This window comes from Papio anubis, chromosome 1 (genome assembly GCF_008728515.1).
Source record: "Papio anubis isolate 15944 chromosome 1, Panubis1.0, whole genome shotgun sequence".
NCBI classification, from domain to species: Eukaryota; Metazoa; Chordata; class Mammalia; order Primates; family Cercopithecidae; genus Papio; species Papio anubis.
Window position 1 is genome coordinate 617,079 of NC_044976.1, and position 24,354 is coordinate 641,432.

Consider the following 24,354-nt stretch of genomic DNA (forward strand, 5'->3'; position numbering starts at 1 on the left):
ATTACGGTGATTCGCCTAAAAAAAACAAACAAACAAGCAAGTTTCTTTCAACATTCTGCATGCATTCATAATAACTATAGAACAGAAAGATTTTTTTTTGACGGAGTTCGGCCCTTGTCGCTTCAGGCTGGAGTGCAGTGGCTGACCTCGGGCTCTCACTGCAAGCTCCGCCTCGGGTTTACTTCTATCTCCCGCCTCTAGCCTCCCGAGTAGCTGGACTACAGGCGCCAGCCACCCCAGCCTGCCAGTTTTTTTTTGTATTTTTTAGGCAGACGGGGTTTCACTGCTAGCCAGATGGTCTCGGGATCTCCTGACCTGCGTGGATCCGCCTGCCTCGGGCCTCCCAAAATGCTGGGATTACAGGCTTGAGCCACCGCTACCGGGCAGGAAGATTGTTTTAATTTGCTGTCCCACCAGTGACCTGATGAATACACTGGGAACAGTCAATGGCTCTGGAGTAAGGTCAGCTAGCCCTTACTGTATAAGTCCAAAAATTTAAGAAAATGAATCACTCTATGAGATTCCTCATGGTTTGGCTGCAAGGACCAGTCAGCTTCCTGTGACTGGAGCAGGGCTGTCGTCTTCTTCAGGGTCACTCTGCAGGTTGTCCGGGCTTGGTCTTGCCTCCCAGGTTTCCAGGCGCTGCAGGTTTTGCCACTGCTGTGGTGGATCCAGGCTGGGATTCCTCTACCTTCTCACAGCGGTGGGGAGTGGCCAGGACGACAGTCTGGGGGTCCTTTCCACCATGGGGCAACAGCGAGGCTAATGTGTTCCAGTCCTTTATCCACACTCTGATCACCTGCTGGGGAGAAAGGGTGAACTGAGGAGAATAAGCTAACAGGGCATCTCTCATTTACCAAGGCTGAGATTGTTTGCAGTAATTTCCTTTCTCCCTAAAGCCTGTAACTGTCGCTGTAACTCAATTTCACCTAACTCTCGGGGAGTGCCTGGAAGTCCCCGCAATACGTGAGGGGGCTCTATGATATAATATTTCCTAAGGGAATATCCCGTTCTTTTAGAAGGTACGTCTAATTTAAATACCATGTATGAGCCCGTATCCATTTTAATCCTGTTTCCTGATATACTTTCCCTAAACTATTTTTGATAGTCCGATTCATCCGCTCCACCTTTCCGGAACTCTGAGGCCGGTAGGCGGCATGCAATTTCCATGTGATCCCCAATACCTTTGCTATCTTCTGTACCAAGTCAGCCACAAACGCCGCCCGTTATCTGAGCCGATCCGTAAGCGCAGTCCAAATCTAGGCCGGAACTCCGCGGAGCCCCTGGAAACGGACCGACGCGGTCGCGGCGCTGGGCGGAGGTTGCCCCGGGTTCGCGTACGTCCCTCGAGAATTTTGTCCCGGCGTGGCTCCCGTAGCCAGACGCTTCATCCCGCCCGCCCTACTCCCGCCCCCCATTCCCGCCCACTGGGTCCCAGAGCACGCTGCGCCATGGCGGCGCCGTCGCTGTGGCGTCACTGTCCTGGCGGCCAATCCGAGGGCTGCGCGCGTGTCCCTTACGCGCTTCTATTGCCGGGAGGAAGGGGGTGTGTCGCGCCTGCGCAGTGGTCTTGGCCACCGGCTCGCGGCTCGTGGAGGCTTGTCCCAGACGCACGCGAGTCAGACTCGGGTTGGGGTCCTGGCGGCGGCGGCGCGAGCATGTCGTGGCTTTTCGGCATTAACAAGGGCCTCAAGGGTGAAGGCGCGGGGCCGCCGCTGCCTTTGCCGCCCGCGCAGCCCGGGGCCGAGGGCGGCGGGGACCGCGTCTTGGGAGACCGGCCGGCGCCCAAGGACAAATGGAGCAACTTCGACCCCACCGGCCTGGAGCGCGCCGCCAAGGCGGCCCGCGAGCTGGAGCAGTCGCGTGAGTGCGGCGGAGCGGAGCGGGTGGGACGGTCGGGCCAGGCCGCGCCGGGCCCGGAGCTCTGGCCCTTTCTGCTCCTCGCCGCTGTCGGCAGCCACTTCCCGGGGGAGACTGCGCCCCCGGAGCACCCCCGGCCGGAGCCGTTTCGCGTGCCGGGAGGATCGGACTCTTTCCGTCACCCTTTTGCACCTCTGCAGCTGTCAAGAGCGGGTCAGGTTTGGAGGTGGCGCTCACGGGTTACAGGGTCAGGGCCTGGGGCTGGCCCTGGTCTTTCAGTTACCACCGAGTGCGTGGGATCTTTCTGCGCTTGCTGCCTCCACGTGGCGCAGGCCGAGGCGTGGCCATGTCGGTAGATGGGTTTGTTGGGTGGTTGCTAGCAATTGCCACATAACGAGGGAAGCATATTTGAGAGTTATTTGGTTCTAACAAGAGTCTAGCAGATTTGCAGTTCTTGTTGGAAGACGTTAGCGTTTGCACGGCGAGGTCTGTGAACCGCAGGTCAGGCCGTGCTGCCCAACTTGAGGAAATCCCTGACCCAGTGCCCTCAGGTGTGAGCACTCACCATGTTGGCCAGGCTGGTCTTGAATTCTGGCCTCAGGTGATTCGCCCACCTTGGCCTCGCAAAGCGCTGGGATTACAGGCGTGAGCCGCTGCTCATGGCCTTGCTGGGTAATTTTAATGATCAGGTTAGGATGGGAATCAAGGGCTGGACTTCAGGGCACCTCGGAGGACAGCGGACTTTGGTGACGGACTTTCTTGCTGCAGGCTCATTTGGAGGGTTCCTTTCTGTCCTAATGCCTGGGGGTTTTCACCTGCTGACTTCACTTAGAGATCGAAACTTGTCCCACTTCGAGAAGCTGAATCTTAGTTATCAGTGGTACAGGCCTGATTGAGCAGCCTCAGGCCGCCGAGGGCCTCCTCCCCATGGTGCAGACCTGTGCCTCTGAGTTGCTCCAGTCCTGGCAGCCCCAGAGCCCCTGATCTGCAGTCTGCTCTGCCTGGGTTGCCAGTGCCTTGGCCTGCCCTCTGTGGTCGAGCGGGGCCTGCCAGGTGCACCGTGGGTAGCCCTCCATCAGTCTTTGTTTCCTGTGGATTCTGTTCCAGGTGTGGACTCTTTCATTCTTTCATTTTTATCCCTTCCCTCCTTCCTGGCCTGACTGCTGGCTGGTGAGAGAGGCTTCTCCAAAGTTTGCCGCTCCCTTTCCGTCCTGGACCTCTTTTTCCCCGGGTGCTCCCTGCCGTGCCCATCTGCCTGGTAGTCCCTCTGCAAGCCCGTCCTCTCCTGGCTTCCTGTGTGCCCCTTTCCTGGCAGCAGGGTCGCCGAGATTCGGCTGGAGCCCGTTGCTTTGGCCTTGCTGCTCTCCGGGCAAACGGGCGGTTCCTCCTCACAGCCTGGCTGCCTCCTCTGTCCCTGGAGGCAAAGCCCCATGCTGCCTCGTTCCCAGGGTCTTCCCTGACCCCTCCTGCGGCCTGTCCTTGGAAGCCAGAGCAGCACATTGTCCCAGAACTGTTTGTGTGAGCACCAGCGCTCGCCCTGCCCTCCACAGAGGGGTGCCTGGAGGAGACCCTCGTGCCCAGTGGGTGTGAATCCACGCGCTGGGAGCACGTCCTGGCACAGGGTCACCCCAAGGTGGTGAATGATTGTTCTCATTCTAATAACGAGAGGCCACACAAGCCCCAGACCTGCTCTTTCCCCTCTCATCCTCCCCAGAGTCACTGGGGGTGGGAACTGTCAATGAGCCATTTTCAGGGGAGGGAGTGGCCTCAGCTTAATCCAGCCAAAGGTCCTCTCGGGAGGAGGTAGGCAGAGCGCCTCACTGTGATGCCCACGTTCCTGTCACTGCTCTGTGGCAAGACCCCGGGGGGCTGACACACCCTCGGCCCCCTCCAGGTCAGAGTGAGAGTGGGTGAGGGCCCCGGGGCCCTTCAGCCTTTGGCTTCCTGAGCTCACCAGCCAAACCCATTGACCTGGCACTGTCTTCCCTGAGAGGCAGGTCCCTGTCCCATCTGTGCTGTGGTCACTGGGGCCCCCGAGGTTGGCCTCCAAGCTCTTTCCTGGAATCTGACGCTGATGCCCGTCAGGCCAGTTCGTGCCTAACCACAGGCCCAAGCAGAGCCACCCCACACGCCAGTGCATCGCTGCCTCTGTCTAAATGCAATGAGTGCTCCCCACGGTGCTTCACGCCTGTGTCAGTCACCTCCAAAAATTACACCTGAGCTGAGAACAAACGTTGAGCTCTAGGTAGTGATGTGTTTGCTGCAGTTGACTCTGAAGGCTTCAAAAAGTGAGACGGCCTGCAGGAGGCAGAGAGACGGGAACAAAGCCCCAGCCCAGGAACATCAGGGGTCCCTGCCGGCTTTACGGACGTGTTTTTCTGTGTTAGAAGATGTATTTATTTATTTACTTATTTGAGATGGAGATGCGCTCTGTTGCCCAGGCTGGAGTGCATTGGCGCAACCTCGGTTCATCGCAACATCCACCTCCTGGGTTCAAGCAATTCTCCAGCCTCGGCCTCCCAAGTAGCTGAGGTCATAGGCATGTACCATTGTGCCCTGCTCTTTTTGTGTCTTTTTAGTAGAGACAAGGTTCGCCATGTTGGCCAGCCTGGAGATTTGTTTCTTTAAGTCTCTCTCTATCCAGCTGGAGTGTAGTGGCATGATCTGGGTTCACTGCAGCCTCTGCCTCTGGGGTTCAAGCCATCCTCCCACCTCAGCCTCAGAGTAGCTGGGATTACAGGCATGCACCACTGCACCCGGCTGATTTTTGTATATTTAGTAGAAATGGGGTTTCACCACATTGGTCAGGTTGGTCTCTAACTCCTGGCCTCAAGTGATCCACCCGCCTCAGCCTCTCAAAGTGCTGGGATTACAGGAGTGAGCCACCGTGCCCAGCCAAAGATTTTTATGGTAAAATTTTGTGATGAGAAAACTGTCATCCCAGAAAATTTTGAGACCTGATGCTTAGGCCTCAGCAGCTCGGAGAATACGTACTTCTGTCCCAGAACACCCAAACGTCAACCTGTCAGTTCCCCACCAGGAACAAAATGTAACTGGGGACGTTGTCGTACGCTTGCCCTCATCACCCTGAGCGTGTTGGCTGGTATCCAGTTCTTATTCATTCCCTTTCTTGCCCGCACATGCTTGATGGCAGATCAATGACAATAGCCATTGGAAGCTTAGGAAAAGCGTATGTAACGTGAAAAAATAGAGGACCCTTTAGCCATCACCTGACTTTCCGTTGAATTGGGAAATAGCCTCCTCCCGTCCATGTGGGATGGCCTTCCCGATGTGACCCTCCAAGACCGTCCCTGGGGGATAAAACCCCACAAATGCACCAGCCCGTGTGCTGGGGACGGGGCATCGTCACGCCAGGTCTGACTGGGAAGGAGGATGGTGAGGCAGGGCTGGGGGCTTTGAGGTCGAGGCGTGGCTATGGATTCCAGAAAGGCCCTTGGCTGGTGTGCATGCCTGCCCAGTGGCATCCGCGTATCCTAACACCTGCCCCCCGTGCCCCTGCATCCACAGGTTATGCCAAGGATGCCCTAAATCTGGCACAGATGCAGGAGCAGAAACTCCAAGTGGAGCAACAGTCCAAGCTCAAAGTGAGTGGGGCCGGCGTGCGTGGGGAGGCCGGGGTGCACATGGGGTTCGGGCGTGGAGATTGGTGGGTTACTGCCGGTGGATAGGGCCAGCGACGTGTACATGGGCAGCAGTGGGGCCCAGGGCCGAGCTTGGGTGCCTCATTTCACAGAAGGAAACAAGGGGAGGTGAGAGACGCTGCTGCAGTGCCGCCCGAGAGGGAGGACCAGTGTTGGTGAGGGTGTCTGGTCGTCTGGAGGGCCTGGGTCTTCTTGAGGTTCTCACCTCATTTCATTATGCTCAGCAGGATTTTTTTTGTTTTATTTTATTTATTTATTTATTTATTTTGAAATGGAGTCTGTTTCCCAGGCTGGAGTTCTGTGGTGCCTTCTGGGCTCACTGCAACCTCCGCCTCCTGGGTTCAAACAATTCTCCTCCCTCAGCCTCCTGAATAGCTGGGATTACAGGCACCCGCCACCACACCTGGCTCCTTTTTATATTTTTAGTAGAGACAGGGTTTCACCATGTTGGCCAGGCTGGTCTCGAACTCCTGACTTCAAGTGATCCACCTGCCTCGGCCTCCCAAAGTGCTGGGATTACAGGCATGTGCCACTGTGCCCGCCCTGTTTCATATTATTTTTATTTTTTTATAGACAGAGTCTTAGTCTGTCTTCCAGGCTGGCGTGTAGTGGCGTGATCTCGGCTCACTGCAACCTCCACCTCCTGGGTTCAACCTCCTTCCTCAGCCTCCGAGCAGCTGGGACTACAAGAGCCCGCCACCACAACTGGCTGATTTTTATATTTTTAGTAGAGATGGGGTTTCATCATGTTGTCCAGGTTGGTCTCTAATTCCTGACCTCAGGTGATCCACCCACTTTGACCTCACAAAGCGCTGGGATTGTAGGCTGGAGCCATGACGCCCGGCCCACCCAGCAGGATTCCTAGAATAGGCACGAGCTCTGCCCTCATCATGGTCCAAAAGTGAGCACCTGACCAGAGCTGCCCAGAAACAGCCTTGGGTGGGGTTGGTGTTCGGCCTCCTTCCCTTGGGGCCTTCGCAGGCTTCTGCTGGTGCTTCTCTGCCTGCGGGTCTGGATTCCCCCAGGGCCTGAGCCTGGGTGCACATGCGGCTGGGAGCCCCGAGCCTGCTGCACACACTAGTCCGGGTACGGAGTCTCTGCCGTGCTGGGGCCCATGCAGACACAGGAGGGACTGTCAGGCAGCGCCAGCCCTGAGAAGTGCCAAGTGGTGGGTGCTGTGCTCTGCAGGAGTACGAGGCCGCTGTGGAGCAGCTCAGGAGCGAGCAGATCCGGGCGCAGGCCGAGGAAAGGAGGAAGACCCTGAGCGAGGAGACGCGGCAGCACCAGGCCGTAAGAGCGCGAGAGGCCATGAGGGAGGCCGCCCGACTCCAGGGGATGGCTCAGGGCAGGACTAGGAGCCGGGCGCGGTCCCGGGCGCTCTGGAGTCAGCCTTTAGAGCTGCCCTTGGAACAGCCTTGCACAAACGCCTAAGACCCGCAAAGTCCCTCACTGCTGAGCCGGACGGGAGGTCCCCGCCCCCCCATGTTTGTGTGAGGCTGATGGCGCGTGGGGGTCCCGGTGCCCGGCCGGGTCGGCCCTGAGTGCAGCTCCCGGCTGAGATGTGTCCTTGCCGCCCTCTTCTCCCCCAGAGGGCCCAGTATCAAGACAAGCTGGCCCGGCAGCGCTACGAGGACCAATTGAAGCAGCAGGTGAGCTGAACCTCCCCTGCGAGGCGCCTGCGTCCCTGAGAATGTAGGCGGCTTCGTACCGGTCGGTGGGTCAGAGGCCGTGGGGCCAGAACGCTGGGGCTGCTGATGGTGGGTGCTAGTGCAGGGGAAACTTCTCGGACAGACGCGCACCAGCACACGGGTACAGGCACACATGCAGAGACGTGTGCACACACGTACAGGGAGACAGGCACCCCCCCACACACGGGAACACACACACTCCCTGCACACATAGGCCCACACACGCCCACCCGCAAACACACCCCCATACACGCCCACCCGCAAACACACCCCCATACACACGGGCACGCACACCCTGCACACAGGTACACACCCCCCCACATGGACACACACCCCACACACGGGCACGTACACATCCCCACACACCGCACACGGGCACACACACCGCACACGGGCACACACACCCCCGCCCACACCCACATGGGCATGCATAACCCCTCCTGCATGGGCACACCCCCCACCACGGGCACACACGCCCTGCGCATACACCCCCACACGGGCAGAATCACCCCCCGCACACCCCCTGCATGGTCTCCGCAGCAGAGGCTCTCCAGGCTCGTGGAGCCTCCTTGTCTCCCACCCGGGTGCCCAGCTGGCAGCGTGGGGGGTTGTGCTTGTGATGGCTGGTCAGTGGCAGAGAGCAGGTCTCTGGGCCCATCAGAAAAGCTTGGGTGACATCTGCTCCCTGCTCCTTAGGGCCCGTCGCCCTAGTCCTGAACTCACAGGCGGGGTTCACGTGTTGCCTGTTGTGGCCATTGTAGCTTTAACGTTTAATTGGCAGAAGACAGAGGCTTCCTTCAGCACAGCGTGAATCAGGGCGGTGGTGTTGGGAGGTCGGCCGCGCAGTGGCCCTTCTCAGGGAAGCCGCAGTGGGGGCTGTTTCTGCCGCTGGGGAGTTTGGGCTCCTGAAAGCAGCCCCTCAGCGACTGCCGTCCCGGCCGATGTCACCCGTGTCTGTGTCAGGCTGTGGCATCTGCAGGCCCCCAGGTGCGCGGGATGCTTGGAGCCCCCGGTCCTGGGGCAGACACAACCTCTGGATTGGTGTTGAGTGTTTTTCTGGTTTTAAAGGCTTTTCTCTTTTTCTACGGCTTCTCAGCAACTTCTCAATGAGGAGAATTTACGGAAGCAGGAAGAGTCAGTGCAGAAGCAGGAGGCCATGCGGCGAGGTAGGGTGTCTGCTCTCCTGGCTGGGGCAGAGGCCGCGGTGGCAGCATGGAGAGCGGGGGCTGCTTGTGGACCTCAGCGCCTGACAGACACTTCCCCGGCGTGCACTGAGCCTGAGCCCCTCATAGCTACCAATGCAGTGGGCAAGGCTGCTGGGGCTTCCTGGGGTAGGACTGCCTCTCGGAAGACACCTCTGTCTGCGACCAGACGCCAGGGCCTGTGCGGGGAGGGCAGGAGCTGCTTCACTTCGTGGGAAGAACGTGGGTCTTTTTTTTTTTTTTTTGAGACGGAGTCTCGCTCTGTCACCCAGGCTGGAGTGCAGTGGCACAATCTCAGCTCACTGCAGCCTCCGTCTCCTGGGTTTAAGCAATTCTGCCTCAGCCTTCCGAGTAGCTGGGATCACAGGTGCCCGCCGCCACACCCGGCTAATTTTTTTGTATCCTCAGTAGAGACAGGGTTTCACTATGTTGAGCAGGCTGGTCTTGAACTTCTTGACCTCGTTATCCACCTGCCTTGGCCTTCCACAGAGCTGGGATTACAGGCGTGAGTCTCTGTGTTCTGCTTCGAACATGGGTCTGTACTGTCCTGTTTACTGTCTTTACTTTACTGTCCCCGATGAGGATCACAGGTATTTGGTGCCACGTGGCATTTGTCGGTGAGGGCGCCAGGCGAATGTTTGTCACCACTTTTCACCGGGGATGGGCTTGTGGTGAGGTGTGCACGTTCACTATTCCATAGCCAGACACGGCACGGCACGCGCCTCTGAGTTCTGACAGCTGGGTTTCTGTGTGAGGGGGGCTTCTCTGGGAACTCCACATTCCAGTTCTTTGCTTTAAAGCGAACATCCTGACAAGGTGCCTGGGCCTCTGGGTCGGATTTCAGGGGCTCTAATCCACGGGCAGGGCCGGCATGTGCACCGTTCCTACAAAGGCCTGTGTGTGTCTGTCCATGGCATGGTGCGGGCTGTGGTGTGGGCCTGCCCATGGGCTGGGCTTGTCCTTAGTGTGAGCCAGTCCATGGTCTTAGCCTATTGGCAGTGTGGGCCTGTCAGTGGCCTGGGCCAGTCCGTGGCCTGGGCTGGTCTGTGGTGGCCTGTCCGTGGCGTGGGCCTGGTGGCGGCGTGGGCCTGTCCGTGGCTTTAGCCTGCCAGCGGTGTGGGCCGGTCCGTGGCGTGGGGCTGTCCACCGTGTGGACGGAGGCAGACGTGCTGCACTGCATGGCACTGAGCTGCCCTGCTTCTCTGGGGCAGCCACCGTGGAGCGGGAGATGGAGCTGCGGCAGAAGAACGAGATACTGCGAGTGGAGGCCGAGGCCCGGGCACGCGCCAAGGCCGAACGAGAGAACGCAGACATCATCCGCGAGCAGATCCACCTGAAGGCGGCCGAGCACCGTCAGACTGTCTTGGAGTCCATCAGGTGAGCGCTGCCGAGGCCCATGCTGGCTGCAGACGGAGCTCCGCAGGTGTGAGTTGCTGTTCCTGGGGCTCTCCAGCTCTTCCAGGCCTGGCTGCCGTAGGCTGGCTCCTTGTTGGGGTCACTGCCTCTCTGTCCTGGCAAGGCCGGGCCGCCATCTCAGGGCCTCAACCTGCTCTTGCTACGTGGCGTGGATCTTCTTGTCCGTCCTGGTCACATCGCTGCTTTCCCCGCAGGACGGCTGGCACCTTGTTTGGGGAAGGATTCCATGCCTTTTTGACAGACCGGAAGAAAGTGACAGCCACGGTAAACATTCTTATAAAACAAGGCTGGGAGGTGGCTGAGGGGCAGCCTGTGTGGGCCTCCTGGAACCCCGGGTCCTGTCCCTGCTGGCTCTGCACAGGCCCTGGCGCTCTGCCAGCACAGAGCAAACCCACGTTGTACCTGCTGGCCACGGCTGCTCCTCCCTTCTCAAGCTAGAAGAAGAAAACACAGTTGCTAGCTTGGGCCACACAGTGAGACTCCATCTCTACAAAAAAATCAAACATTAGCTGGGTGAGGTGGCAGCGTCTATGGTCCCACTATTCGAGAGGCTGAGGTAGGAGGATCACTTAAACCTAGGGAGGTTGCAGCTGCAGTCAGCTGAGATCGCACCACCGCACTCCATCCTGGGCGACAGAACAAATCCTTGTCTCAAGAAAAAAATTGTCAGGAGTGGTGGCTCACACCTGTGATTTCTGCACTTTGGGAGGCAGAGGCAGAGGTGGGCGGATCACGATGTCAGGGGATCGAGACCATCCTGGCTAACACGGTGAAACCCCATCTCTACTAAAAAAAAGAAAAAAAAATACAAAAAAATTAGCCATGCATGGTGGTGGGCGCCTGTAGTCCAAGCTACTCAGAAGGCTGAGGGAGGAGAATCACGTGAGCCGGGAGATGGAGGTTGCAGTGAGCCGAGATCCCGCCACTGCACTCCAGCCTGGGCCACAGAGCGAGGCTCCGTCTCAAAACAAAAACAAAGACCCCGACTCCACTTTGCAAAAACCTTCTTTAGTCCTTATAAAACCCTGAGAGTTTGAAGTTCACAGATTCCTCTCTTGTTTAAAGCCTCACTCTTCTGTGCTCAGGCTCCGGCCTGCTGTGGTGGTGCACTACGTCGCACACGGCTGCGTCCTCTGTCCCCCCGTGCCCAGCACACAGTAGGTGCCTGGCACACAGTGGGCAGTTGCTCTGCCATGGTGCGGGTGCCCTGTGCTGTGACTGCAGCGCCTGCCCGTGGCCTCGCCAGTGTGACGGTGAATGTCGCCGGTGGTGTTTCCACCCGTGTTGGTGAGACGGCGTCACGTGAGAACATGAGGGAGCTGCTTAATGCGCCATTGACTTTTGTGTATTTGTGTTTAGAGGCAGGGTCTTGCTCTGTGGTCAGACTGGAGTGCAGTGGCGCCATCTCGGCTCACTGCAGGCTGCACCTCCCCAGTTCAAGCAGTTCTCCTGCCTCAGCCTCCCGAGTGACTGGGATTACAGGCTCACGTCGCCACGCCCAGCTAATACAGGCCTGTGCCACCAGGCCAGGCCAGTTTTTCTATTTTTAGTAGAGATGGGGTTTCACCACGTTGGCCAGGCTGGTCACGAACTTCGGACCTCAAGTGATCAGCCCGTCTTGGCCTCCCAAAGTGCTGGGATTACATGGGTGAGCCACCAGTCCTGACTACGTTTTTGTTTGTTTTTGAGACAGACTTTTGCTTTTGTTGCATAGGCTGGAGTGTAATGGCACGGTTTCAGCTCACTGCAACCCCCGCCTCCCGGGTTCCAGCGATTCTCCTGCCTCAGCCTCCCACGTAGACAGGATTACAGGCATGTGCCACCATGGCCAGCTAATTTTTTGTTTTTTAGTAGAGACAGGGTTTCTCCAGGTTGGTTAGGCTGGCCTCGAACTCCCGACCTCAGGTGATCCACCCGCCTCAGCCTCCCAAAGTGCTGGGATCGCAGGCCTGAGCTACCGCGCCCAGTCAGCCTAATCGATTTTTAAAACGAGTCAGAGATTTCGGGTTAGCCTTGTTTTCCAGGAATAAAGTACCATTTTAGCGGCCAAGAAAGTAGCAGAGGGTGTGGCTCTGTGACATAGCCGGCTGGGTCTGCCCAGGGCCCTGCTCAGCGACCGGGGCTTTGCAGGATTTATGCTGCCAGTTGCAGAGAAAATGGCCCTGAGTGAGGGCGCTGTGACGGCCCCGCCTGCCTCCTGTAACCTCGTGGCTGTGGGATTCGGGGCCGGGAATTCGGGTTCCTGTGCTGCCAGCACACAGCCCTGTGCTTCTCCCTTGGGCGGAGAGAGGGTGGGGGCAGCCCCGCGCATTTCCCGCTCTAGGAGGGAGGGAGGGTGGGGCAGGCACGCCAGTGCGGTGTCTCTGCTGCAGGTGGTTGGGCTGACGCTGCTGGCTGGCGGAGTCTACTCTGCCAAGAATGGGACAGCCGCGGCGGCCCGCTTCATCGAGGCTCGGCTGTGGAAGCCATCCCTGGTGAGGGAGACGTCCCGCATCACGGTGCTGGAGGCGCTGCAGCACCCCTTCCAGGTAGCGGCGCGGGCCTGGCCCTCCCTGAGTGCGGTTCCCGGCTGAGTCCCTCTGTCCCAGGAGCAGAGTCCGCCCGTGCACACCCTCCTGTCCGCGCACACCCTCCTGTCCCTGCCCTTTCCCCGGATGACCGGCACCCGCACGCTGCTTCACGCCTGGGTTTTCCTGTCCGGCGCTGTAGCTTAGGGGTCTGCATCAGTGAGACCCTTTCCCCGTCTGCTTCGGTCTCCCCTGCTCGGGGCTCTTGATGGGGCCTGGGAGCACATCGGGGTCCTTGCAAGTCCCGGGACTTGGGTGTGCTGGTGTGTGTCGGGGAAGCTGCTACAGACCACGGTGTCTGGCGGCCTCCCTGGGGAGCCGCGCCACTGGCCAGCCCCCGAGGTGCCTGCTCTCCACACGGGGGTGGTGGGGTCTCCACAGGTCACCCGGTGGGTGGTTAACGAAATAAAAGCCAATAAGCAACTGGAAAATGCCCCCAGTCCCAGCAATGGTCACCCGGTCTCCCGGCACGGCGGGGTTCCAGGTCCTGGCCAGTCCTGGCTGTGCTTTGGGGCAGCTCCGTTTCGGTGTGTTACCGAGCGTGTCTGTGCATTGGTGGCTGTGCCGTGGCTGTGGCAGGTGACCCAATGGCGCTTCCCCTTCCCCTCCGGCAGGTCCGCCAGCGGCTCCTCAGTCGGCCCCAGGACGTGCTGGAGGGTGTTGTGCTGAGTGTAAGTCGGTGTGCCTGGGACCGGGGAGGTGCAGGGAGGGGTCCCCGGAGCTGGGCCTGGCTGTGGCCCTTGCTGGCACTCGTGGTGGTACCCAGGAGCTTTTGGCTTCTGAGATGCGACTGCTTGGACCGTGCCGGGGATAGGCTGTCCGTGAGCTGGGCGGCACCCCGAGGAGTGGAGTCCACAACAGGGCATTGCTGCAGCCCCTGCCCCCGAGGCTTCCGTGGGCCCTGAGTGTGTCCCCCAAGTCCCCGTCTTCCCCGGCAGCCCAGCCTGGAAGCGCGGGTGCGCGACATTGCCATAGCAACAAGGAACACGAAGAAGAACCGCAGCCTGTACAGGAACGTCCTGATGTACGGGCCGCCAGGCACCGGGGAGACGCTGTTGGCCAAGGTGAGAGCACCTGGCTGCGCAGGTGGGCCAGGGGCCGCTGGGGGTCTCACCTGCCTGCAGGTGTCTGGAAGTCGGCCACCTGGGGAGTGGACTTCCCTTAGGCCTTTGCCCGCTCTAATGTAGGGTCAGCGTGCTGGTGTGGGTAAGAGCGCCTCCCATCTTCCAGGCAGGGGACGTCTCCTGTTTGGCAGGCTGTGGCTTCCAGGCAGGGACGCCCGACAGGGGCTCCACACTCCGGGTGGTGTGCGCAGGCTTTGCAGAGGCGGAGGGAACATCTGTTCTGTCTCCCCTCACTCTTCCCGTCTAGAAACTCGCCGTGCACTCGGGCATGGACGACGCCATCGTGACAGGCGGAGACGTGGCCCCCATGGGGCGGAAAGGCATGACCGCCATGCACAAGCTGTTTGACTGGGCCAATACCAGCCGGCGCGGGTGAGACGTCCCCACAGCATGCACACAGGCCCTTCACTGCAGCCCAGCAGGCTGCCTTCGGCTAAGGGGGTCCAGGTGGCTTTCCGGGACCTCGTGGTCTTTCTGCAGCTCTGTCCTTGTGGCCACGCAGGAGGCCCGGCGGAGGGTCCCTCGGAGGGAAGGTCCCCTGAGTGTGGACCCTGGTGGACACGAGGCCCCCAGTGTGTGGAGGCTGCCAGTGGGATACTTGGCTCAGGACAGAAGGGAGGTGGGTGGGTGTAAGGGCAGAGGGGTCTTCACAGCTGCAGGGGCGCCACCTCCACGGCCGCCCTCCCTCCGACACGTGTGCAGGTGGGCGTGGACACCGGCTCCTTTTGGTAGAACCATTTGGAAGTTAGCTGCAGACAGTATGGCACACACCCTTCAATAGGTCCCACAGTGACCCCACGCAGCGCACAGCCAGGGCACCCTTGCGGCCTCAGCTGTCCCCGCTAGCACCACGTTCCTCATGGCTGGCACCCTCCCACTTTAGAAGATCCTGCCCCTGGTGTGGACTCTGAGCGGCCGCCAGCGCTGCACTGGGCCGGGTGGGGGTGAAGCCTGCGCAGAGTCTGGCGCCCCCGTGTGCCGTTGGCTTCCCGGGGCCTTGTGAGGCTGGGCCATGGTCAGCTGCCCAGAGGCCAGGCTGATGGGCTTCTGTCAGATCCAGGACTTAGGGCTCCTGATGGGGCAGAGGCTGCACCCCTTGGGGATCTGCCCGCTCGGCCTGCTCCCGCCACAGCCGGACGCTGCTGTGGGCCGCTCCAGGTGTCACTCTCGCCGTGCTTGGCCTCCCTCTCGTTCACAGCCTCCTGCTCTTCGTGGATGAAGCAGATGCCTTCCTTCGGAAGCGAGCCACCGTGAGTGTCACTAAGCCTCTGTCTGACCACGGGGGTGGTGGAGTGGACACAGCCGTCTCCCTGGGCCAGGCTGCAGCCCTCTGATCAATGTCTTTTTCTCTCTAAGTTTTGTGTGAAAAACAGCATTTTTTAGGTCAGCTGGAAGTTAAGTTATGGCTTTTGAGGTTTTTTTTGTTTTGGTTTTTGAGATGGAATCTCTCTCTGTAGCCAGGCTGGAGTGCCAGGGGTATAATGTCGGCTCACTGCAGCCTCTACCTCCTGGGTTCAAGCGATTCTTCTGTCTCAGCCTCCCAAGTAGCTTGGATTACAGGTGCCCACCACCATGTCCAGACAGTATTTCTATTTTTAGTAGAAACGGGGTTTCATCATGTTGGCCAGGCTGGTCTCGAACTCCTGACCTCAGGTGATCCGCCCTCCTTGGCCTCCAAAAGTCCTGGGATACAGGCGTGAGCCACCACACCCAGATGCCCTGGTCTCTTTTTATTTTTATTTATTTGAGAGGAAGTCTCGCTCTATGGCTTAAGCTGGCTTGCAGTGGCGCAATCTTGGCTCACTGCAACCTCCGCCTCCTGGATTCAAGCGAGTCTCCTGCCTCAGCCCCCTAAGTAGCTGGGATTACATGCTTTTGCCACCATACCCAGTTACGTTTTTGTATTTTTAATAGAGATGGGGTTTCACCATGTTGGTCAGGCTGGTCAAAAACTCCTGATCTCAAATAGTCCTCCCGCCTCAGCCTCCCAAAATACTGGGATTGCATGCGTGATCCACCACACCCAGCCTTTTAATTATCATTTTAAGACAGGGTCTCTGTCGCCCAGGCTGGAGTGCAGTGGCGTGATCACAGTTCACTGTAGCCTCGAGCTCAAGCTGTCCTCCTGCCTCAGCTGCCCGCGTAGGCAGGACTGCAGGGGCACAGTGCCATGCCCGGCTAATTTTTTTGTAATGTTAGTAGAGATGGAGTTTCCTCACGTTGCCCAGACTGGGCTCGAACTTCTGAGCTAAAGAGGTTTGCCCGCCTTGACGTTCTCAAGTGCAGGTATTACATATGTGAGTCCCCACGCCCGGTCAGGCTTTTTTTTTGTTTCTCCAGAGTCTCACTCTGTCTCCCATGCTGGAGTGCAGCGGTGCAATTTCAGCTCGCTGCAACCTCTGCCTCCCAGGTTCCCCTCGTTACCCAGGCTGGGCTATAAGAGATGCTCCCGCCTTGACCTTCTGAGGTTCTGGGATTACAGACGTGAGATCCCATGCCCAGTCAGGGGTTTTTTTGTTTTTGTTTTTGTTTTTTTTGAGACAGAGTCTCACTCTGTCGCCCATGCTGGAGTGCAGTGGTGCAATTTCGGCTCGCTGCAACCTCTGCCTCCCAGGTTGAAGTGATTCTCCTGCTTCAGCCTCCCACGTAGCTGGGACTACAGGTGTGCCACTACCCTGGCTAATTTTTGTACTTTTAGTGGAGATGGGGGTCTCATCATGTTGGCCAGGATGGCCTCAAACTCCCTACCTCAGGTGATCTGCCCGCCTCGGCCTCCCAAAATGCTAGGTTACGTGCATGAGCCGCCGTCCCTGGCCCTGGTCAGGCTTTTGAGTTTAGATCCATGAAAGTGTGGCCGCGTCCCTGCTCCCTGCAGGAGGGAGGCCTGTGGGACCTTCTGCTGTGGCTGTTTACAGGGCTTTGCTCCTGGTGCCTAAGGCTGGAACCTTCTCTGTAGGAGAAGATAAGCGAGGACCTCCGGGCCACACTGAACGCCTTCCTGTACCGCACGGGCCAGCACAGCAACAAGTGAGGGAGCCCCTCGGGTCCTGGGCCCCCGGGTAGGGCTGTGCAGCCGTCGCCCTTGGTTCCCACCGAGGGACCTCAGGGGCCCTGGATCACAGTGCTGGGCAGCACCCGTGGCCTCAACGTGCCCACCTCGGATGTCCCCTGGGAATGGCCCAGCTCGGGACAGCATGAGGTGTCACTGAGGAACATGCGGGGGCCTCCTGGGCAGAGCCGGGGTCAGTCCTGTCCTCACGGCCCTGTGCGATGCCGCCCCAGCTTGCAGGTCCCTCTGCCCCTGGGTTTCCGCGGTCCTGTGCCGGCAAGGGAGGCGGTCTGATGGTCTGAGGCTCTGCTGGGTTCTCCCTTGGAGGGTGTGGGTGCCCCGGGGTGGGAGATGGAGACACGTTTGCTCCCACGGGAAGCTGGGCACGAGCAGGTCCTGTGTGTTTGGGCGGAGCCTGGGGCCTTCGCCCCCCGCCCCGATGTTGGACGGGGTGCACCCTCCAGGCTTGGGGCCCTCCCCACATTGTGCGTCCTCCGTGAGCTGCTGCCCAGAGGTCCCCAGTATGGTGATCACCCCACGGCAGGCTCCCTACTTCCTTCCAAATCCCCTAAGTTTGAGTTTTCTTGGTCTCCTGGGCCCCTCCAGCCCTGGTCACGTGTCACACGGAGGATCAAGTCCTGCCGGGCGGCCGTGGCCGACTCCTCTGGCGTGTTGGGCTCCCTGGCTCAGCTGCTGCCGGTACACACTCCCTGGAGCCCTGGCTCCGGTCCTTCCCAGAGAAGCAGGGCTGGGCCCCTGCTGAGCCTCCGCTGCACCCGAGCCCCCGAGGTCCTGCTCCTGGCTCATGTGGCCACTCCTGACACGGACTCTGGGTCCCGCATCCCTGCTCCCAGCACAGCGGGCCTCAGGCAGCAGGAGGAGTGGTGGTCCCGGTGCTGCCTATCAGGCTGGGCGAGGGTCCGCAGGGAAGCACCATATGGGGCAAGAACAGAGGCCCCGGAAGCCGGGCGGAGGGACACCTGGGTACGGTGGGGCAGGCGGCCGACCAGGGCTGTGCCCGCGTCCTCGTGTTTCTTGCCGCTTTAGATGCTTCCTGTGGGGGCTGAGGCAGCCCCGTTTCCCTCAGCGCAGCTCGGCCACCAGCCCCAGCATCCTCATCCCCACCCTGCAGGTTCATGCTGGTCCTGGCCAGCAACCAGCCCGAGCAGTTCGACTGGGCCATCAACGACCGCATTGACGTGATGGTTCACTTCGACCTGCCGCGGCAGGAGGAGCGGGAGCGCCTGGTGAGAATGTATTTTGACAAGTACGTTCTTAAGCCGGCCACAGAAGGAAAGCAGTAAGTGTCCCGCCTCACCCGCCCCTGTCCAGGGACCCTCGCTCGGGGCCCACCCCCGCCCCTGCTCTCCAGACGCTCCCAGCAGGCCCCGTCACAGGGGTGGGCACCACCTCCCTGTCCTGTAGTTTCGCACAGGAGACTGTGGGCCCCAAGGGTCCCAGAGGCCACATCCAGGAGGTCCCGCCCCCTTTCCTCATCCCCATCTGAGAACAGCCTGGTGGCGTCTCCTCAGATTTGAGGGCAAAGTCCACCATCACTTACAAACCTTCAACATTCCTTTTTTTGTTTTTTTTGAGACGGAGTCTCGTTCTTGTCCCCAGGCTGGAGTGCAGTGGCATGATCTCAGTTCACTGCAACCTCTGCTTCCCGGGTTCAAACAGTCCTTTTGCCTCAGCCTCCTGAGTAGCTCAGATTACAGTCACCCACCACCATGCCTGGCTAAATTTTTTTTTTATTTTTAGTATCGTGAAACGGGGTTTCATGATATTGGCCAGACTGGTCTTGGACTCCTGACCTCAAGTGATTCACCCTCCTCGGCCTCCAAAGTGCAGGGATTGCAGATGTGAGCCACCGGGCCCGGCCTCTTTTATGTTCCTCTTCAGTGCTCAGAGGGCTGTGAGGAAATCCTGTGCCTAGCCACCCCAATGGGAGGTGACGTGGAATGTTGCTCTGAGACCCCGTGTCGGGATTGGAGGGAGAGGCTCCTCATGGTCCCCTGCTGGCTGCTGGCCTGGCCTTCCTCCAGCTGCCACGCCGGCCCTGGAGCCTCATGGTGTGGGGCGCAGCTCCGGCTGCACTTGTGCCTTGAGGCTCTCAGGCTCCCTGTTGCTGGCGGTGGGTGCAGCAGGCACGGCGGGCAGAGCCCTCCAGGTGATGAGAGGCCCTGGGGCCACGCGCCGGCTGCCTCAGGAACACTCCAGATGAGCAGAGGCTGCTCCACCTCTTGGCGTCCCCAGGTCCCCGGTCTGAGTCCTTCTGTGCACCTGACCGAAATCCCTGCTGTCGCCAGTGACGACAAAAGAGAGCCTGGTTGCCGCTGCCACCTGCTCCGTGCCAGCCCAGCTGTCTGGGCCTGTTTCCCTATGCCCTCCCCTGCCCTGGGCTCCCCCGCCCCCACGGCTGCTCGTAGCCCTGGCACCATGACTTGGCGTCTGTGGCCTTCAGGCAGACGCTTTTCTAGAAGTCAGGGCTCACCACTGCCAGTGTAAAGGCCATGCGTCCTGCGGGTGCTGTGTGAGCAGCTGTGGGCAGGGCTGCTGTGAGGAGTGGTTGGGGCTATCTCCAGGCGCTGCAGCCGCTCTCTTCCTGCTCAGTCTGGGCCTGGCCTGCAGCAGACAGATGGTGCAGAGCCGGTCTGTCACAGGGAGAAGGCCCCTCCCAAGGGGACATCTGGTATGGGTGCCCGCCTGGCTGCCTGTCTTCCAGCCCCCACCTCCTGGTGTGGGAGCCGCTGCCCTGGCCGGCCCACTTGGGAACTCCTTCACAGGCGTCTGAAGCTGGCCCAGTTTGACTACGGGAGGAAGTGCTCAGAGATCACTCAGCTGACGGAGGGCATGTCGGGCCAGGAGATCGCTAAGCTGGCTCTGTCCTGGCAGGTGAGTCAGGCTCGGGTGCTCCCACCCAGATGGGAGCCCAGCTCCTGTGGAGACGCTGGGTTGCGCCAGGCGTGTCCCAGCACCAGTGTCACGCGGGAGCTTCTGTTGAAGGGTTTTCTGTGCACAGACGTGACACGGGGCCCCCACCCCCGTTGGGCCACTCCACATGGCGGCGCCCACCTGCTCGTGCCCTCAGGAGGGTGGGCCCGTGTCGGTGGCTGACAGTCACACAGGGCTCTTTGGAAGCCCGTCCAGCGTTACAGTAGCCTGCGCTCTGCCAGCTGGGGCAGGAGGCTTCTGACTCTCACCTTGGCCAACAGGCACCTCCTGGTGTAAATGCTGGTCAGGACAGGCCCTGTGTGAGTCGGGGGTCGGGATGGAGGGACGTCGTGTTTTCTGGACCAAATCCCTGGGCTTGGTCCTGCTTGACACACAGGTGGGAGTGGCCTCTGTCCCACAGCCAGTTGTTCCTTGGAGGCCCCCCTCCTGCAGCTCCGTGGCTGCTGCAGGGACGGGGAGCCGGGAGTCAGAGCAGTGTGGGCGTGGCCATCCAGAAAGCTTTGGTCTTTGGAGGTTGCTGGAAAAGCAAAACCAGGTCTGTGGGGCCGAAGGCGCCATGGCCACACACGGGCATCGCCGCCTCTGGGGTCTGCAGAGTCTGTGTGACAACCTGGTCACTCAACCTAGCAGTGCTTTTGAATGAATGTGTGTCAGATTAATGAAGTAGCCAACTACCTTGATTTAAACATTGCAGCCGGGGTCTATAGGGGCTGTATTAGTACAGGCTGGGTTATGCCGCTGTGACAAAGAGCCCCAGATCTCAAACCCCATCCTTGTGGGCCAGCTGAGGTCTCTGTTCCAGGCCATCCCCACTTGAGACCAGGTCTGTTTCCACAACTAAGCAAGCAGAGGCCGGGCGTGGTGGTGGCTGACGCTTGTATTCACAGCATTTGGGGAGGTCAAGTCAGCCAGATTATTTGAAGCCAGGAGTTCAGGACTAGCCTGGAAATTTTACAAAAAATGAAAAAATTAGCCAGACCTGGTAGTGCATGCCTGTAATGCCAGCTGCTTGGGAGGCTCAGGTGGGCGGATCACTTGAGTCCAGGAGGTCGAGGCTGCAGTGAGCTGCGATTGTGCCACTGTACTCCAGCCTAGGCAACAGAGCGAGACCCTGTCTTAAAAAATAAGAATAATTTGGGCCAGGCACAGTGGCTCATGCCTGTAATCCCAGCACATTGGGAGGCTGAGGCAAGAGGATCACCTGAGGCCAGGAGTTCAAGACCAGCCTGGCCAACATGGCCAACCTCACCTCTACTAAAAATGCAAAAATTACCCAGGCATGTTGGTGGCACATACCTGTAGTCCCAGCTACTTAGGAGGCTGAGCCAGGAGAATCTCTTGAATCCAGGAGGCAGAGGATGTGGTGAGCCAAGATGGTGCCACTGTCCTCCAGCCTGAGTGACAGAGTGAGACTCCATCTCAAAAAAATAGTAATAAGCCGGGTGTGGTGGCTCACAGCTGTAATCCTAGCACTTTGGGAGGCCGAGGTGGGCGGATCACAAGGTTAAGAGATGGAGACCATCTGGGCAAATGGTGAAACCCCATCTCTACTAAAAATATAAAAATTAGCTGGGTATTGTGGCACATGCCTGTAGTCCCAGCTACTTGGGAGGATGAGGCAGGAGAATTGCTTGAAACCAGGAGGCAGAGGTTGCAGTGAGCCGAGATCACGCCACTGTACTCCAGCCTGGCAACAGAGTGAGACTCCATCTCAAAAAACTAAAACTAAAACTAATAATAATTTGGGCTGGCCCAGTGCAGTGGCTCACACCTGTAATCCCAGCACTTTGGGAGGCCGAGGCAGGCAGATCATGAGGTTAGTTGATCGAGACCATCCTGGCTCACGCAGTGAAACCCTGTCTCTGCTAAAAAATACACACAAAAAAAATTAACCGGCCTGGTTGTGGGCGCCTGTAGTCCCAGCTACTTGGGAGGCTGAGGCAGGAGAATGGCATGAACCGGGAGGCAGAGCTTGCAGCGGGCCGAGATTGCGCCACTGCACTCCAGCGTGGGTGACAGAGCGAGACTCTGTCTCAAAAATAAATAAATAGATAAATAAAATAATAATGATTTGGGCTGGGCGCAGTGGCTCACACCTGTAATCACAGCACTTTGGGAGGCCAAGGCAGTGGATCTCCTTGACTTCAGGTGATCTACCCCCTTTGTCATCTCAAAGTGCTGGGATTACAGGTGTGAGCCACTGCACACAGCCTCTTGAATGTTTTTGTCATAAAAGGGTGTTGAATTTGGTCGAATGCTTTTCCTGTATCAGTTGAGATGGTCATGTGGTTTCTTTCCTCCACTCTGCTAATATCGATTGATTTTTGTATATTGAACATTTCATATGTGGAACATTGACTGATTTTCATATGTTGAACTATCCTTGCATTCCAGGAATAAATCCTGCTTGTTCGTGGTATAGAGTCCTTTAACTATACTGCTGAATTCATTTTGCTGGCATTTTGTTGAGGACTTTCCCAGTGATGCTCATCAGGGATATTGGCCTGTCATTTTTCTTGTGATGTCTTTGTCTGGGTTTGATATCAGGGTAATGCTGGCCTCCTAGGATGAGTGAGGAAATGTTCTTCAATTTGTCCAAGAGTTTGAGGAGTGCTGCTGATTCTTCATGTTTTGTGAATTCACACGTGAAGACATCAGGTCCAGGTCTTGTCTTTCAACTTTTACAGCTTGAAGATTTTAGGTTCCCAGAAAAGTTGCAAGGGTAGCACAGAGAGCTCCCGGGCCCGGGGCCTTGCCACGTGGTGAACGTCATGTGTCACTGTTGGCCCCACCTGGGACTGGGTCTTGCCCCAGAATCCCACCCAGGAGGCCACGTGACATTTAGCTGTCACTTCTGGTGGGCTCTGCCAGGTCCCGTGCTTCCTGGCGGGGTGGCCCCGTGAGCATCTGCTCAGCCCCTTTCCTCCGCTGGGCCCTGGGTGAGGTGCAGCCACTCGGGTGCACCCTGAGGGTTCCTGCACCTGTTTGAACTCTCTTGGGTCAGCTCAAGATCAAAAATGATGTTGAGCAGTCCTGGGCCCCTGATGCACAGTGGTGGTCCGGTTCCGGTCAGTGTCTCCTGCACTCCTGGGCCCCTGAGCCACAGTGGCGGTCCAGCTCCAGTCAGTGTCTCCCCACACAGTGGCTCTTGGCGAGGGGTGGGCGCTGCCAGTGGGGACGGGCACCACGTGGTCATCCCCATGGCAGGTCCGGTCGTGGCAGCCGTGTTGTGGGAGGATGGTGCGCTGCTGCCCCTTTACCCTGTGAGATGAATCCTGCCTCTGGGAGGCACAGCCGGGACGGGGTGAGGGACCCACTCAGCTGTCTGGGAAGCGTCCCCTGCCCTGTGCTTCCTCCAGGCGTCCTGGTGCACTCCCGAGCACGGTGCCCAGTGGGCGTCCCCATGCCCAGACCCTGACCCACAGGTGCCTCCCCTTGGGGACTCCACGCCTTTCACTGGCACTGGGATGCAGAGTGACCTGTCCATGGTAGAAGGGCTGGACCTGAGGTGCCTGAGACAGCACCAAGGGCCCCGGTCCCAGCAGCTCCAGCCTCTGTGTGCTGGATGCCAAGCCCTGTGCCAGGAGGACAGGGAGGTGGGGGCAGGGGTGGCCTTGGTGCCCCACGTTGGGCAGTGGCTGCCTCTGCCCTGGAGACCTATGAGGGTCAGGGTCTGAGGTGCAGTGTGACCCGGGGGCACTGCCTGGCCACGGCTGAGACACACAGAGGGTCTGCAATTCCCCGGCCTCTTGGGAGCTGCCCTGGGTCAGCCGTCAGTGGGGCTTGGCCTTGGGCTTTCTATTAGGAAGTCATCGAGAAACAGCAGTGCCGAGGACGCAGGCAGGGCTGTGGCACTGCAGGGGCCGCGCCCGGTGTCCACACGCATGCTGGGCTCTGCTGAGGTGCGGGAAGCCTGTGTTTCACCCTGAGGCCGTCCTGGTGCCCCTGGTTTGGGCCCTCCCCACCTCGGGGCCCTGGCGTGCATTAGGGGTGGGGGGTTCCCATGGCGGCCTCCCTCAGCTCCCTCTCTCCTCACTAGGCCACGGCATATGCCTCCGAGGACGGGGTCCTCACCGAGGCCATGATGGACGCCTGTGTGCAAGATGCTGTCCAGCAGCACCAGCAGAAGATGTGCTGGCTGAAGTCAGAAGGGCCTGGGCGCGGGGACGAGCCCTCCCCATCCTGAGTCCACAGCGAGACCCACACCTCACGGAGCCCGTCAGCGGACCCCTCCCACCCCCAACTTCCGGCCCCTGCACATTTAGGAAATATTCCTGGATGGGGAAGGGCTGTGCCCAGGGCCTCTGTGCACCAGGTTAGCTTGTGGTGGGGGTCGGCCGTTCTGCCCCCCAGGACACCCCCTGTTGTGGACACTGGCTAGGGAGGGGCAGGCCTCCTTCCTGCCCCTTAAGACACTTGGGAGATGCATTTTCCATGTGACTCAGGGTGGGAGGGGTGGCTTCGCACCCCAGCCCCTGCCCAGGCCACGGGGAGGGTGGGTGCCGGGTGAGCCCCCAGGGCAGCAGGGGAGGGGCGGGTGGTGTCTCTGTTCTCGGCTCCCACAGCAGAGCCAGGTGTTGGGGGCCTGCCGGGACCAGACCGAGGTGGGGCGGCCTGAAGCCTGCTTCCCACTGCAGGCGGCACACCCCGGCCCTGTGCGCACTGGTGGCCCCGAGAAAGCCCAGGCTGTGGCCGGGAGGAGGGAACCTGGCCGGGCGTCTGAGGCCACTCTCAGCTGGCCGGTCCAAGCCTGTGGCTGGAGCTGGGGTCTGTTTACCTAATAAAGTCCCACAGGTGCCTCACCGCTGTGTCTGTCTCTTGGCTGACGCGG

General features: G+C 59.3%; 1 protein-coding gene across 3 annotated transcripts; it reads left to right on the forward strand.

The window, feature by feature from the left end:
* The first annotated feature begins 1,523 nt into the window (after nt 1–1,523).
* ATAD3A (ATPase family AAA domain containing 3A) lies at nt 1,524–24,325 on the forward strand. Of its 3 annotated transcripts, none has more exons than XR_004182201.1 (16): nt 1,524–1,863; nt 5,389–5,465; nt 6,711–6,812; nt 7,112–7,171; nt 8,307–8,376; nt 9,624–9,789; nt 10,023–10,092; nt 12,201–12,356; nt 13,010–13,066; nt 13,334–13,459; nt 13,767–13,891; nt 14,718–14,769; nt 16,476–16,546; nt 17,616–17,868; nt 19,355–19,463; nt 23,563–24,325. XR_004182201.1 is itself a non-coding variant. In XM_021934917.2 (16 exons), exons 1-16 carry the CDS (start codon nt 1,659–1,661, stop codon nt 23,707–23,709), a joined length of 1,761 nt encoding a protein of 586 aa, XP_021790609.2. In that variant the 5' UTR covers nt 1,524–1,658; the 3' UTR covers nt 23,710–24,325. The 3 variants fall into 3 exon arrangements, 1 of the variants encoding a protein (XP_021790609.2); XR_004182200.1 differs by having other exon boundaries at nt 17,701–17,868; nt 19,294–19,463; XM_021934917.2 differs by having other exon boundaries at nt 17,701–17,868.
* Nucleotides 24,326–24,354: the final 29 nt, after the last annotated feature.